The sequence below is a fragment of the Rhinoderma darwinii genome, chromosome 6 (assembly GCF_050947455.1).
Source record: "Rhinoderma darwinii isolate aRhiDar2 chromosome 6, aRhiDar2.hap1, whole genome shotgun sequence".
NCBI classification, from domain to species: domain Eukaryota; kingdom Metazoa; phylum Chordata; class Amphibia; order Anura; family Rhinodermatidae; genus Rhinoderma; species Rhinoderma darwinii.
In genome coordinates, this window is record NC_134692.1 from 26,665,425 (window position 1) to 26,681,472 (window position 16,048).

The 16,048-nt window shown below is 43.1% G+C and overlaps 1 protein-coding gene across 2 annotated transcripts in view; it reads left to right on the forward strand.

The window, feature by feature from the left end:
- SLC4A10 (solute carrier family 4 member 10) overlaps positions 1–16,048 on the forward strand; it is a 186,180-nt gene that overhangs the window by 154,047 nt on the left and 16,085 nt on the right. For both annotated transcript variants that reach the window (XM_075829364.1, XM_075829363.1), the window contains exons 19-24: positions 1,366–1,617; positions 2,463–2,531; positions 3,208–3,381; positions 4,390–4,512; positions 9,608–9,675; positions 14,844–14,960. In XM_075829364.1, the coding sequence (XP_075685479.1) occupies positions 1,366–1,617; positions 2,463–2,531; positions 3,208–3,381; positions 4,390–4,512; positions 9,608–9,675; positions 14,844–14,960 (803 nt within the window). The remainder of the gene's footprint in view (positions 1–1,365; positions 1,618–2,462; positions 2,532–3,207; positions 3,382–4,389; positions 4,513–9,607; positions 9,676–14,843; positions 14,961–16,048) is intronic.

Below are 16,048 nucleotides of genomic sequence, written 5' to 3' on the forward strand. Positions count from 1 at the left end.
ACCTGCGTTTACATTTTGTACCACCTCTAGAGCATTGTATGTTAGTTGCTCCCGTTAGTCCATACTTCTATAAATGACTGCCTATAAAATCTGTAGTCCAATGGCAAGATAAAATTTTGACCACCCCCTTCCAAAGTCAGTGACGAACCTAGAAATTTAACTTGAGGGTTATACAGTATGAACTCAAAGATCGAGGCACTCAACGACTTTGCAATAAATTTATTTTATTTAGGATCTTGGTCTATGATGTGGAATAAGCCTACAGTATGAACATCACATACTTTTTTTATGGTACCATGTCATCTGAATACAGTTGGGACACCTCTAAAACTACAAGGCTTACTACTGAATATGGGGTATTAATGCCAAATCCTAGTGCCCTTGGGTAATATATAGAATGAATACATATTATCAATCATGGAAAACAGTAATTTTATAGGATACATTTAATATACATTTAACATCCATAGTGGTAAAGGGAGTAAAACATTTTATTCCTATAGTGAATAGTTAAGGAGTGACTAGTAATATCCTGGTGGTCCAAATTTATGTGCAAGGGAACAATGTACACCAATAATTCAGTCTTAACCTAGCCTGACAATAGGTACCACCTCAGAATTCCCAAAAGTGATTAAACATATAATCTGCAAAGAAAAATATAATGTCTTGGGTTACATTATATTCCTGGTGGTCTAGGGTATTAAAGCAGTTATTAGTAATATCACCAGTGGTCTAGAGTAGGGAAGAGGTTAATTGACCATATCTAGTGGTCTAGGGTATTGAAGAGATGAATTGTTTCATATCTGAAGTCCAGTGGGTTACTCACCTTTCCAGGATCCAGTCATGTCAGTGGATACTCTTAGGCTGTTTTGTCGTCCTTTTGCTTTACTGCACTTATCATAGAGATCAGTGTAGTACAGCAGATGGAGAGGATTGTGTATCGGTCATGTAACATCTGCACAGTTGTCTCTGTGTTTGGGCAGTACTTCGTATGTGCTCTGTCCAATCGCTAAGCAAGCAGTCTGAGGCAGCCAGTGCCAACAACCCTGGCAGGACTGGTCCTATGCACCATTAAATCTTATCACAATACAAATCATACATGAAATAAATTCAGCCATAACTGAACCAAATTTTTGAATGTCTATAATCTATAAATAGCAAAGTATTTATATAGAAAATAAATAAAATAAAAACTCTGATGCAAAGTCAGTAGAATGTCACCCATACTGTACGCTCTCTCTGTTCTCTGTGTGAAAAGATATATTAAAATAAAATAAAAGGAAAAAAAGAATTTTCAAAAATTTACTAAAATCCCTTTGTTCATATATGAATTTTTTTGTTTGTGTTTTTATGCTGTTGCTACAGAAAGGCTGCGGTTACCATCTCGATCTTCTCATGGTTGGGGTTATGCTGGGTGTGTGCTCTGTGATGGGATTGCCCTGGTTTGTTGCTGCCACTGTTCTGTCCATCACACATGTCAACAGTCTGAAACTGGAATCTGAGTGTTCCGCACCAGGAGAACAGCCTAAATTTTTGGGAATCCGGGAACAAAGGGTCACGGGACTCATGATCTTCGTTCTTATGGGGTCATCAGTTTTTATGACAAGGGTTCTTCAGGTCAGTAAAACTTATTTTAGATTTCTTTTTGTAGGAACTTAAAATTAAAAGGTGCTTTTAGAGTTTGTTGTCTTCATATTGGAATGTAGATTGAGTTTAAATGTTGACCAATGTATACTTTATAAAAAAAGCTATTAAAACCAATAACACCATATTTAAGGAGTTTTCCAAGACTACAATACCAGTGGCTCATCATTAGGATGGGCCATTAACATCATATCGGGGAGAATCCGACTCTCAACACTCCCACCGATCATTTATTTGATGTGGTTGCGGCCTCTTCATTGTACACATTGCTCCGTACATCTGAAAACTGTTTATTTAGTAGCGGCTGTGCTGGGTATTGGAGCTTTGTCCCACAAGTGAATGGGGCAAAGCTGCAATACCCAGCACAACCGCTACTAAATGTACTGCATGCAGGTGTACGGAGCAATGTGAACATTGAAGAGACCACAGCCCTTGCAGCCCTTTCCAACTATTAATTTTTATGACATCAAATTGGGATTTGCAAGAGTTTGGCAACTCGGACCTATCCCCTGTCATGGTGGAGAGCTGGCCTCTCATGCACGGTGTCCTAATTGAGGAAAATGTCTACATCTTTACCCCATTCATGAATGGGAGTACCTGATCACATTTTGAATGATGGTCTAAACACAATTTCGTAGTAAACCACTTTAAAATATCAACTATTAAGGGCCTTAAAAAACAAAAGAGTAACAAAATCATATTTTATGTCTATATTTCTCTACATTACACAAGCTTTTAAAAGTAAAATTAAACATCTTGTGTTTTTTTGTTGTTTTTATATTAAATTCAACTTTTTGTTGTTTTTATTTGGCATCTAGTTTATTCCTATGCCCGTTCTTTATGGCGTCTTTCTCTATATGGGTGCCTCGTCACTAAAGGGAATTCAGGTAATGTGTTTTATTATTACAAATACACATAAAATAAATATATTTTTTCCCAAATAGGCCCAATAGAATTTTTTTCTACAATATTTTAATTGATTTTCAAAAACGAGAAGATCTCTTAGTACGTATCTTTAATGCCCAGTTCTACATTATCAACTACATTGCATTAATAACGTGAGTGATTTGAAATCTAGGCCAAGATTTTTTTTTTTAAATATATCAGACAACCCAATTATTTATTTCTGAGCCCACCCACTGCTACCAAGTCCTTTGATCTATCTCCAAAGTCCTCCCAGCGGTGAGTAAGGTAATGTTTATCCCCATTTAAAGTCCTATATTCAGACTTAGGGCTTATTCACACGAACGTTCAATCGTCCATGTGATGGCTGTTAAAGCAACGTCTGTTTCAACGGATCATGCGAAGGTTCTGTTGAAAAATAGAACATGTACTATTTTCTTCCATTTTCACGGATCCATCCATAGACACAAGTCTATGGGGATCTGTGAAAACGGGACCCGCACGGGTGAAACTCAGATGTTAAACGCGGCAGGATTCCACGCACGAGTTTCCCTACGTTCGTGTCAATAAGCCCTTATACTTCATTAGCTCGTTAGTTTAAGGGAAAATAACAAAAATCTAATGAATGAAGTAAATTATTCAACTGGTTCTATTTTGTAGTTCTTTGATCGAATCTTGTTGTTCTGGATGCCAGCAAAACATCAGCCAGACTTCATCTACCTGAGACACGTTCCCCTGCGGAAGGTTCATCTCTTCACCGTGTTGCAGCTGACTTGTCTTGTACTGCTATGGGTCATCAAAGCATCGCGAGCAGCCATTGTATTTCCTATGATGGTGAGAAGCCATAGAGACTAGCAAGTTATAAAGATTTGTTAAGACTGGCGTTTCATATGCCAATTTTGATATAAAGATAGCTGAAATGAGATGCGCCTAATTTAAGAGTTAAGAGGTGCACACCTATTACTAAATTAGCCGCATCTCCGGGTGTCCATGCACCTGAAATGGAAATCTACGACAGTTATGAGGTGGCGTAGATTTCCTTTATAATTTTCACCAATTTCTCCCATAAATTATATTAGATTTGTCAGGCTGCTGCAGGCAACGCCCCCTATAGCTAAGCCCCACCCACTTTTATTGACGTGCCGTGGTCGGTGTAAATGCATCAAAAGTCACAATTTTCTTTTCGCAAATTGCGACTTTTGATGCAGAAAACTGGCATAGAAAGTGAATAAATGGCTTCCATTGTGCACTAAACAGAGCAGAGAATGTACTATGGGGGACATGTATTAACTTCTCTATTCAAGTTTTCTGACGTAGAAAGTTGCAAAAAGCACAAAAGTCACAAAACCTGACTTTTGTGGCATTTCAGCTGCTCATGCAAATGTTCTAAAAGGGGTGGAGCCTAGTGGAAGAGGTGGAGTCATCCATGGCTCGACAAATTTACTATAATTTACGCCAGAAACGGGTGTAAATTATGGCGCAAATCTATGCCAGCTCATGGCTGGACTATATTTCACTTTATGGCACACTGTCGGTCAGAGATGGGGACATTTTACTCCAAATTCCTTTATATTAAGATTGCCGTATGAGCCAGACTTATTAAATTCCCCCAGTACAGTAAACATTACTAAATAAAATAGTGGATAAATAAATAAAGCAAGGTGCTTTCTACTGTGCGCATAGTCGCCCCTGCTACATTTCAATAGCTGCCTATAGCAATGGGGGAAGGAAATTCTTCTTCTTCTTCTTCTTCTTCTTCATAACATTGTGTATTGTGTTGTTCTATACCTTTATCGATCTACACTTTGCATTATAACTTTAGTCATTTTCTTTTCTGACCAGGTCCTGGCATTGGTGTTTGTAAGGAAACTAATGGACTTTTTCTTCACGAAACGGGAATTGAGTTGGTTAGATGATCTAATGCCTGAAAGTAAGAAAAAGAAGTTAGAAGATGCAGAAAAAGAGGTATGTTATTTTTTGTACTGGAGCTATGTGATACGTGTTTACATTGCTCTGTTATGTTCTTGTTGAGATAGATAATCGCCTTTCTACCTATATGCATTGGCGTAGCTAAGGGGAGTGTTTATATACAGTAGCAATTGTTACCAGGCCCCTATTCTGGAGGGCTCTATAGGCCGCACATTATTTATAAGATAAGAGTGACACTATTTGCAAACACTCTAAGGTCCTGTTCACACTGAGTTTTTTGGAGGCAGAAAAAATCTGCCTCAGAATTCCTTGAGGAACTTTGAGGCAGATTTTGGCCTGCCTGTGCTTTTTTGCTGCGGTTTTCGCTGCGTTTTTCATCTGTGGCCATTGAAACGAATGCAAGGATGGCGGGCAAAAAACGCAGCGAAAGACGCTCGGAAATTTTTTCTGCCTCCCATTGATTACACTGGGAGGTCAGGGGCGGAACTGCAGCAGATCGGACATGCTTCTTTTTCTTCCCCGTGAGCGGCTAAAAGCCGCCCGGGAAAAAACCGCCTCTGCCTCCCATTGAAATCAGACAAATTTCAGACATTTTTTGGCGCTGATTCCTACGTGGTTTCAGCGTCAAAATCAGCTACAAAAAACTCTGTCTAAACAGGGCGCAAAGGCACAATGACCTCACATGTCCTTCAGAGCTATCTCACTATACAATTAATACTTTATTTTTATATTGTTTATACATCCTATGTGGAGTAATATAATCACATATGGGGGAACATAATGTTGTCACCCGTTAGTCATGAAGTGAATCTGTAATGTTTTATTTTCTTAATAAGTGACAGTAGCAATAACAATCGGATCTACCTACCCAGTGGCGGACACAGACTGCAAAAGGCCCCTGTGCAGATAATGTGCCAGGGCCCCCCCCCCCCCCCACCCCGCAAACTTCTCATGGCCGACGGTCCGCTTTCAGCTGCATCGCTGGGTCTCCTAAGTGACCCAACAATGCAGCACTAGCAGCCGGGGCGTCACTAAGGCTGGGTTCACACACACACTATTTACGGACGTAATTTGGGCGTTTTAGCATTGAATTACATCCGAAAATGCGGCTCAAAAGCGTCGGAAAACATCTGCCCATTCATTTGAATGGGTCTTACGATGTTCTGTGCCGATGGTCATTTTTTTTTACGCGCCGCTGTCGAAAGGCGGCGCGTAAAAAACTGCCTGTCACTTCTTCAGATGTAAATGGAGCCGTTTTCCATGGACTCCATGGAAAACCAGCTTCAATTACTTCCGTAGTGGACGCAGCAAAAGACGCCTGCACATGCCATTACGGCTGAAATTACGGTGCTGTTTTCTCCTGAAAACAGCACAGTAATTTCAGCCGTAACAGACGCTGCCGTGTGAACACACCCTCAGGGCTTAAAATGTCCGGGAAATAGCCCCAATACATATGTGTCCGCCCCAAAAAAAAGTGTGTGTATAGGAGACAGCATAGCATATCTATAGCACTACGACCCTATAAACTATGGATAGGATTAGATACAGTGGCTGAGCAGACAGTATCACACATGATAGGATTAGATACAGTGGCTCAGAAGGCAGTATCACACATGATAGGATTAGATACACAGCTCAGCAGACAGTATCACACATGATAGGATTAGATACAGTGGCCCAGCAGACAGTATCACACATGATAGGATTAGATACAGTGGCTCAGCAGACAGTACCACACATGATAGGATTAGATACAGTGGCTCAGCAGACAGTACCACACATGATAGGATTAGATACAGTGGCTCAGCAGACAGTATCACACATGATAGGATTAGATACAGTGGCTCAGCAGACAGTACCACACATTATAGGATTAGATACAGTGGCTCAGCAGACAGTATCACACATGATAGGATTAGATACAGTGGCTCAGCAGACAGTATCACACATGATCGGATTAGATATAGGGCCCAGCACAGTATCATACATGATTGGATTAGATACACAGCTCAGCAGACTGTATCACACATGATAGGATTAGATACAGGGCCCAGCTCGCTGACATTGCGGCTCCAGCGCTGGACCCAGGAAAGGTAAGAATAATAATTTTGCTTCTTTATGTGTTACTGATTATTTTTGTGTGTTTGTGTTTTTTTTACAGGTTCGGTTGTTGGACTTCGGATACGAGGACTTCAATGACGGCGTTTTTTTTATTCTCAATAAAATGGTTAATGAGGGTTGTGTTTTTATTTCAATAAAAAAAATTTCTATGTGCTTGTATCTTTTTAAACTTTATTATCACCGCCTTAGTAATGGCCGCTGGCTGATTGACAACCTCCATTACTAAGGCGAGGCTTAATGTTAGCCGGTGCAGAGTCTACACTAACCCCCATTATTACCCCGGTACCCACCGCCACCAGGGGTACTGGGAAGAGCCGGGTACAAACCAGTACCCGACCAGCTGTAGTGACGGGCAGGCACCGGGGTGGCCGCAGGCTGGTAGTATTAGGCTGGGGAAGGCCAAAAACAGTGGCCCTTCCCACCCTTGTAATGCTGCCTGCTGCTGCTGTGTTGTATCTGGCTGGTTATGAAAATTGGGGGGGACCCGACATCGTTCTTTCCAATTATTTTTTAAATGACGTGGGGTCCCCCCCATTTTCATAACCAGCCAGATACAATAAAGCAGCAGCAGCCTAGCATCACCAGGGTAGGAAGGGCCACTGTATCTGGCCTTTCCCCTCCTGATAATACCAGCCTGCGGCCACCCCAGTGGCCGACCATCACTACAGATGGTCAGGTACTGGATCGTACCCGGCTCTTCCCAGCACCCCTGGTGGCGGTGGGTACCGGGGTAATAAAGGGGGTTAGTGTTAGCCTCTGCACCGGCTAACACTAAGCCCTGCCTTAGCAATGGATGCTGTCAATCAGCCGGCGGCCATTACTAAGGCGGTAGTAATATAGTTTAAAAAAAACCACAAAGACATAGAAAAAATATTTTATTGAAATAAAAAAAAAAAACACAACCCTCATTAACCATTTTATTAATAAAAAAAAAAGCCGTCATCGAAGTAGTCCTGGAATCCGCCGTAGTCCAACGACCGAACCTGTAAGAAAACACACAAAAAATGATTAGTAACACATGTGTTAGGGTATGTGCACACACACTAATTACGTCCGGAATTGACGGACGTATTTCGGCCGCAAGTACCGGACCGAACACACTGCAGGGAGCCGGGCTCCTAGCATCATAGTTATGTACGACGCTAGGAGTCCCTGCCTCGCTGCCGGACAACTGTCCGGTACTGAAAACATGATTACAGTACAGGACAGTTGTCCCACAGCGAGGCAGGGACTCCTAGCGTCGTACATAAGTACGACGCTAGGAGCCCGGCTCCCTGCAGTGTGTTCGGTCCGGTACTTGCGGCCGAAATACATCCGTCACTTACGGACGTAATTAGTGTCTGTGCACATACCCTAAGGCTTAGATACAGGGCCCATGTGTGATACTGTCTGTGGGACCCTGTATCTAAGCCTACCACAAGGTAGGCTTAGATACAGGGTCCAGCAGACAGTAATCTTATACAGTATAAGATTACTGTGTGCTGGGGCCCTGTATCTAAACCTACAGTGTGGTAGGCTTAGATACAGGGCCCAGCAGACAGGATCACGCATGGGCCATGTATCTAAGCCTACCATGTGATTGGCTTAGATACAGGGCCCAGCAGACAGCATCACACAATCTGTGATCCTGTCTCATGGGCCCCCTAAGCCTGCTACATCGTAGGCTTAGGGGTTGTGCAGTCCCTAAACATTGATGGCCTATCCTCAGGATAGGCCATCAATAGCTGATGTGTCGCCCGGGACCCGCAAATCAGCTGTTTTGAAGGGGCCGCAGCACTCGTACGAGAGCTGCTTCCCCTTCATTTCACTACTCGCCCACACTGTGAATCGCCGAAACCGATTCACAGTGTGACCGGAATGAAGTGACAGGAATGAAGGGGAGCAGCTCTCGTACGAGTGCTGCGGCCCCTTCAAAACAGCTGATTGGCGGGTCCCAGGAGTCGGACCCCGCCAGTCAGGGCTATCTTACCTTCCTCTTCGGCCGCGGCGGGAGTTCTGTCGTCTCGATGCTGTGCGCGGCGCATAGCGCTGTGACGTCATGTGCTGCGCACAGCGCCTGACGTCAGGACCTCCGCTGCGATCCGGAACCAGGAAGGTAAGTAAAGTATGTTACTATAGTAACAGGGGCCCGCGGCCCGAGTTACTATAGTAACTTTTTATTGATGTGGTGCGGGGGGCCGTGGGCCCCCCTGGCTTCGGGGCCCGGTCGCAATTGCGACCGCTGCGACCCCTATAGCTACGCCAGTGGTCCACGGGCCTCTGTCTCAGTCCTCAGCATCGCGCAGCTGAGAACTGAGTCGGCCAGCAGAGGAACGGGCCCCCTTCCCACGCGGGGCCCTTGTGCAGCTGCACCGGCTGCACATGCGGTATGTCCGCCCCTGTACCTACCCATTAAACAGCAATGTTGGGAAATGGTAAATTAAAGGGGTTTCTCAACCTTTTATAAAATAGAACGGTTAGGCTTCGTGCACATCTGCGTTGGAGGCTCCGTTAGGGATTTCCGGCTATTACCTGAGACAATAGCGCATCATCCTGCGCTATTGTGTCCGGTAAAATCACGGACACCCCGACAGAATGCCAACCTATTAAAGTCAATGGGTTCTGTCGGCCGCCGGCGGTGTCCGTTGTGCAACGTAACCGTTACTTCCGTTATTCCTTTGTTCTGCTCCTCTGACAGAGCAGAACAATGGAATGTCACAATGCAGATGTGAGCGAAGCCTAAGCTGCAAATAGCTGAAAATAACAAAAGCTATTAGTTGTCCACCGATAAAGACAAGGGTTGACTAAGGAATACTCTGAAGATATGTAGATAAGCGGAAATAAGGAAAACATCTCAGAAATAAATGTAGATACGATCTTCGATTTATTGACTGATAATGTGTATCTAGAAGGATAAAATGTTGCTATTATCTCTGGTCGCTCTGTGGAGTTGCTTGGTGTATATTATCCGCAGAGTTTTGAAATGTGACATCATTCAGGCCGATACTATTTCTGTGTTGTGTCTTTTTAGGAAGAACAAAGTATTCTTGTGTTGGAAGATGAAGCAACAGTTCAATTACCAATGGAAGGGAATTGCAGGTAATCATATGACATTAATGCACTATATAGTACATGTCATGTTTTATTACATTATCCCTAAAGACAAGTAAAACAGAATTTACTTAAAGCGGTTGTCCTATCAGGCAACCCCATTTCTAAATGCAGACCTGCTTGCGATCGCTGGGGATTATACGGCCAATGACACCATTCCCCTGTGACTCCATACTACAAAGCTGTACGGCCTCCATGTGTCGCCGCTCTATGCTAGGTCAATGCCCTGTGTGGTAGTCTCCCTTAGAACCAATGCTTCTGAGATTACCTCCAAAAGACAGCATGCAATGGAGCAGGCCACTATTTTTTTTCCATAAAATTCCAACCAAGCTACATATGCCTTTATATATAATCAGAGACATACAGAGATACAGTGAGGCCGTACACAACTCCTTACTATGATGTCCATATGCTCTAATAAGTATAATGGAAAGCGTTTGTCCTCATGAGAACCCCTTTAAATGAAAATTCCACTTTTGACAAGATGACTATTTACAACATTCCACCATTAAAACCTATGTTATATGTTGAGTAACTTTGTAATTACTTTTCTTTCCTACTAATTTAGATTTCATCTCTCTTTTTGTCAAAAGCTAAATTCAGAATTCTGTTGATTTCTTGTGTATTGTTAAGCTGAGATAACAGTTACATAGCTAAAGCTGAGTTGTTAAATCGCAGTGCTGACAGCAGAGTAGAGCTAAACAGCAGTCTGTTCCCAAGGGCAACCAAGACAATTTAGAAAATTAGTACAAAAGCAGTAAAGTGAAGTATTTTAAAAATTACTTAAAGGTTTATTCCAGTTTCTGCAAATAATGGTTATTCTTTATGTGATGAAAAGGTATACAATTTTCCAAAAAATACATCCTTATCAATTTCTCATGGTTTTAAAGATCTCTGCTTGCTGTTATATGATAGCAGTCATATGGCTTGCTAGCGTTACAACCCAGTTATCAGAGCTCTGTCTTGTAATGATGTGATCACCTACAGTGGAGGAAATAAGTATTTGATCCCTTGCTGATTTTGTAAGTTTGCCCACTGTCAAAGACATGAACAGTCTAGAATTTTTAGGCTAGGTTAATTTTACCAGTGAGAGATAGATTATATAAAAAAAAAATAAGAAAATCACATTGTCAAAATTATATATATTTATTTGCATTGTGCACAGAGAAATAAGTATTTGATCCCCTACCAACCATTAAGAGTTCGGCCTCCTCCAGACCAGTTACACGCTCCAAATCAACTTGGTGCCTGCATTAAAGACAGCTCTTACATGGTCACCTGTATAAAAGACTCCTGTCCACAGACTCAATTAATCAGTCTGACTCTAACCTCTACAACATGGGCAAGACCAAAGATCTTTCTAAGGATGTCAGGGACAAGATCATAGACCTGCACAAGGCTGGAATGGGCTACAAAACCATAAGTAAGACGCTGGGTGAGAAGGAGACAACTGTTGGTGCAATAGTAAGAAAATGGAAGACATACAAAATGACTGTCAATCGACATCGATCTTGGGCTCCATGCAAAATCTCACCTCGTGGGGTATCCTTGATCCTGAGGAAGGTGAGAGCTCAGCCGAAAACTACACGGGGGGAACTTGTTAATGATCTCAAGGCAGCTGGGACCACAGTCACCAAGAAAACCATTGGTAACACATTACGCCGTAATGGATTAAAATCCTGCAGTGCCCGCAAGGTCCCCCTGCTCAAGAAGGCACATGTACAGGCCCGTCTGAAGTTTGCAAATGAACATCTGGATGATTCTGAGAGTGATTGGGAGAAGGTGCTGTGGTCAGATGAGACTAAAATTGAGCTCTTTGGCATTAACTCAACTTGCCGTTTTTGGAGGAAGAGAAATGCTGCCTATGACCCAAAGAACACCGTCCCCACTGTCAAGCATGGAGGTGGAAACATTATGTTTTGGGGGTGTTTCTCTGCTAAGGGCACAGGACTACTTCACCGCATCAATGGGAGAATGGATGGAGCCATGTACCGTCAAATCCTGAGTGACAACCTCCTTCCCTCCACCAGGACATTAAAAATGGCTCGTGGCTGGGTCTTCCAGCACGACAATTACCCGAAACATACAGCCAAGGCAACAAAGGAGTGGCTCAAAAAGAAGCACATTAAGGTCATGGAGTGGCCTAGCGGTCTCCAGACCTTAATCCCATCGAAAACTTATGGAGGGAGCTGAAGATCCGAGTTGCCAAGCGACAGCCTCGAAATCTTAATGATTTACAGATGATCTGCAAAGAGGAGTGGGCCAAAATTCCATCTAACATGTGTGCAAACCTCATCATCAACTACTAAAAATGTCTGACTGCTGTGCGTGCCAACAAGGGTTTTGCCACCAAGTATTAAGTCTTGTTTGCCACAGGGATCAAATACTTATTTCTCTGTGCACAATGCAAATAAATATATATAATTTTGCCAATGTGATTTTTTTTTTTTTTTTTTATATAATCTATCTCTCACTGGTAAAATTAACCTAGCCTAAAAATTCTAGACTGTTCATGTCTTTGACAGTGGGCAAACTTACAAAATCAGCAAGGGATCAAATACTTATTTCCTCCACTGTATGTGTCACATGACCACTTCTTTATTTGAGACTAGACTAGCTTTATCTGAGGTGTGGTCACAGAATCACGTGACCGCACCTCAGATATCTAATGTGATCCCCATATCCCTGTATATATGTAATCCCCATCATCCCTAAACATATGTAATCCCCATCATTGTAGATACCATCGTGGCAGGCAGCACGCTATAACTCAATTTTCAGGGCGGGCAGCACACGAGCACTGAGGAATAGCATGCACGCAAAGAAAATCTTGCTGCTATTGAAGGAGAAGCAAAGAATGAACGGAGCAGACATTGGGAAGGGTGTGGACCAATAGGATGCCTCAAACTTGGGACTTCTGGCGTAGACCCGGGTTTAAGGCATCCTATTGGTCCATTGTCTCCTCAATGCCGGACCCATTGAATTCTTTGCTTACGCCTCAATTCCCACCCTACTTTCTTCTCATTAATGAAACTCCTCAGTGTACGTGCGCTACCCGCCTGGAAAAAAAATTGTGTCCCTGCAAAAGCCCTTAAAGTAGTCATCTAAATGGGAATAGCTTAAAACTTATATTAGGGAATTGCATTACTAGCTGTTCCCTGTTATATGAAATGCTCAAATTGCTCCCTTTCAAGTTCATATTCACCTTGGCTGCCCTCCTGCTGCCATCAGTAGAATGTGGTTGGAGCTCCGAGTTAAATCCTAAAAAATTTGATTGCCTGCACCCACCACTAGGGGGAGTTCACTGCATATGGATTTATACAGCTCCCATTGAACTTAATAATAATAATAATAATAATATATCGGTATGCAGTAAGAAAATCTGCACCCATGTTTGTAATTCATGAAACCCTACACCCTTTATAGTAAAATCTTAATTCTGGTCAGACCTTTGTGGTGTTTCGGTATACATGTAGCAGGCATGTAGGAAGTGTAGTTATAGCATACGGTCTGGGCAGCCCTGATCAATAATGCTTGCTCTATAAGCATTGACCAGATAAACCAAACTCATCCTTTCTGATGTTGAATATGGGAACCCTTCTTAAGCCAATCTCCAACCAAAAACAAGCGTTAGGGCAAAGCCACACGTGGCGGAATTGCTCTTGAATTCCGCTGCGGACACTCCGCAGCGTTAATCCGCAGAGGAGCCGTTTCTCCATTGCCTTCCACTTCTTTTTAGTAGGCTTCGTTTAGACGAGGCTGAAAATTCCGCTGCGGAGCATAGGCTGCGGTGCGGAATTTGGTGTCCGCAGCATACAATGGATGTTGCGGACCAGTGGCGGACTGGTTGCGGAAGTTCTCCATTGACTTCAATGGAGATTCAAATTTCCGCAATGAAGTCCGCAGCTGTCATGCACATGTTATGTGTGCTGCGGATGCGTCTTGCTTTTTTGACATGACATTTCTTCATTCTGGCTGGACCTATGTATTTCTAGGTCTACAGCCAGACTGAGGAAGTCAATGGGGCTCCCGTAATTACGGGAGCGTTGCTAGGAGACGTCAGTAAATAGTCACTGTCCAGGGTGCTGAAAGAGTTAGGGTATGTTCACACGAGGGCGTCCGTTACGGCTGAAATTACGGGGATGTTTCAGCCTGAAAACATCCCCGTAATTTCAGCCGTACCGGCATGTGCAGGCGCTTGAACGCCGCGTCAATTACGGCCGTAATTAGCGCTGCTATTCATTGGAGTCAATGAATAACGGCTCTAATTATGGCCAAAGAAGTGACAGGTCACTTCTTTGACGCGGGCGTCTATTTACGCGCCGTCTTTTGACAGCGGCGCGTAAATATACGCCTCGTGTGAACAGACAAACGTCTGCCCATTGCTTTCAATGGGCAGATGTTTGTCAGCGCTATTGAGGCGCTATTTTCGGGCGTAATTCGGGGCAAAAACGCCCGATTTACGTCCGTAAATAGGCCGTGTGAACATACCCTTAAGCGATCGGCAGTAACTGTTTCTGCACCCTGGACAGTGACTACCGATCCCAATATACAGCAACCTGTCAAAAAAATAGAAGTTCATACTTACCGAGAACTCCCTGCTTCTGTCTCCAGTCCGGCTTCCCAGGATGACGTTTCAGTCTAAGTGACGGCTGCAGCCAATCACAGGCTGCAGCGGTCACATGGACTGCCGCGTCATCCAGGGAGGTCGGGCTGGATGCCGAAAGAGGGACGCGTCACCAAGACAACGGCCGGTAAGTATGAAATTCGTTTACTTTCACTAGGGAAAGTGCTGTCCCTTCTCTCTATCCTGCACTGAGAGAGAGAGAAGGGAAGCACTTTTCCCGCAGTCCGCAGCAGCTAGTCCGCATCAATTTACTGCACATTTTGGGCAGATCCGCCGCAGAATCTGCAACACAGATTCTGTGCGGTATTGATGCGGACAGTTGCGGAGGAAATCCGCCACGTGTGGGCATGCCCTTAGGCTGAGGACTTGTCAGATTGGTTACATTCTGTAGATCTGATGCAATAATGTGCAGGCAGAATCCACACAAATCTGAAATGTTGTATTTTTAATTTTCACTTTCTGGGAGAGAGCTCTATAACAAGCGAGTACAATTATTTATTGTGTGCATTATTGTGTTAATTCTGTCTAGAGAGGACCCATCAGTAATAAACATTTCTGATGAAATGGCAAAAACCTCTGTGTGGAAGACTCTGCTAATAACCTCAGAAAATGCAAAGACTAAGGAATCAAGCTTTTCTTCTAAAAGGTTTTAAATTTTTTTCTTAGTAAATTCATCCCTCATTTTGTATAAATCCAGTAGAGTAAAACATTTTTGTGTAATAGATCCAGACTATTATTTTTTTTATTCAATTATATTTCACACATAAATATTTTATCTATATAATAAAGGGATATTCCCATATGAAGCACTTATTGCATATCCACAGTATATGCCTTAAATGCCTGTTAGTCGAGGGTGACACCTCTGGGACCCCCACCTATCAGGAGAACGGGGCACCCTTACTCCTATTTGTTGAAGCAAAACGGGTTGCCAGCAGCCACTGGTAACCACAAACTAGCCACGATTTCATGCGTGCTCTGTATTGAAGTCTATGGGAGCTGCAGAAAGAAACGAACAAGCAGTGATCTTTCCGATACTCCCATAGATATAAATGGAATGTAGTCACCACTCCATTGAAGCCAATGCAGCTGGTGAGACCCCACCACTCAAGCATTTATGGCATATCCTTGGTTTATGCCATAAATGCTTCTGATGTGAAAACCGCTTTAGGCCACTATCATACACGCAGTTCTGTTGCAATTTTTAGTGCAGTTTTTGGCTACATTTTTTTGAGCCAAACATAAGAAGGATCCAAAAAGAAGTATTAGGAAAAGACTAATGCAGCTCCTTTCTTTTGTGCCCACTCCTATTTTTGGCACAAAAAACAGAGCCAAAAATTGCATCAAAACTATGTGTGATCCTGGCCTTAAAGGGAACCTAACACTAGGTTTGGCGCTACTAAACCACCAGCATGTTGTTATGAAGCTTAGGTTCTAGTGTTCCAAACATAGCCAGATAAAAACTGTACATTTCAGCAATAATTAATTGCGAATATGAGTCCGGGAGTCAAGCAGCATCAGGCGCATGCGCATTTCACAGATGTAGCTAAGGACAGTTCACGGCGCATGCACAGTGATGTGAGATGTGCTGTCCTCTTCTTCATCTGCACAATGCGCATGCAACCATACACATGTCAGTAACTATGTATTGCCAAATTATTTTGGACATGGGCAGGTTTGAAACGATAATCCCAAACTGCATAACATCATGCTGGTAGTTTAGTGGCTCCAAAT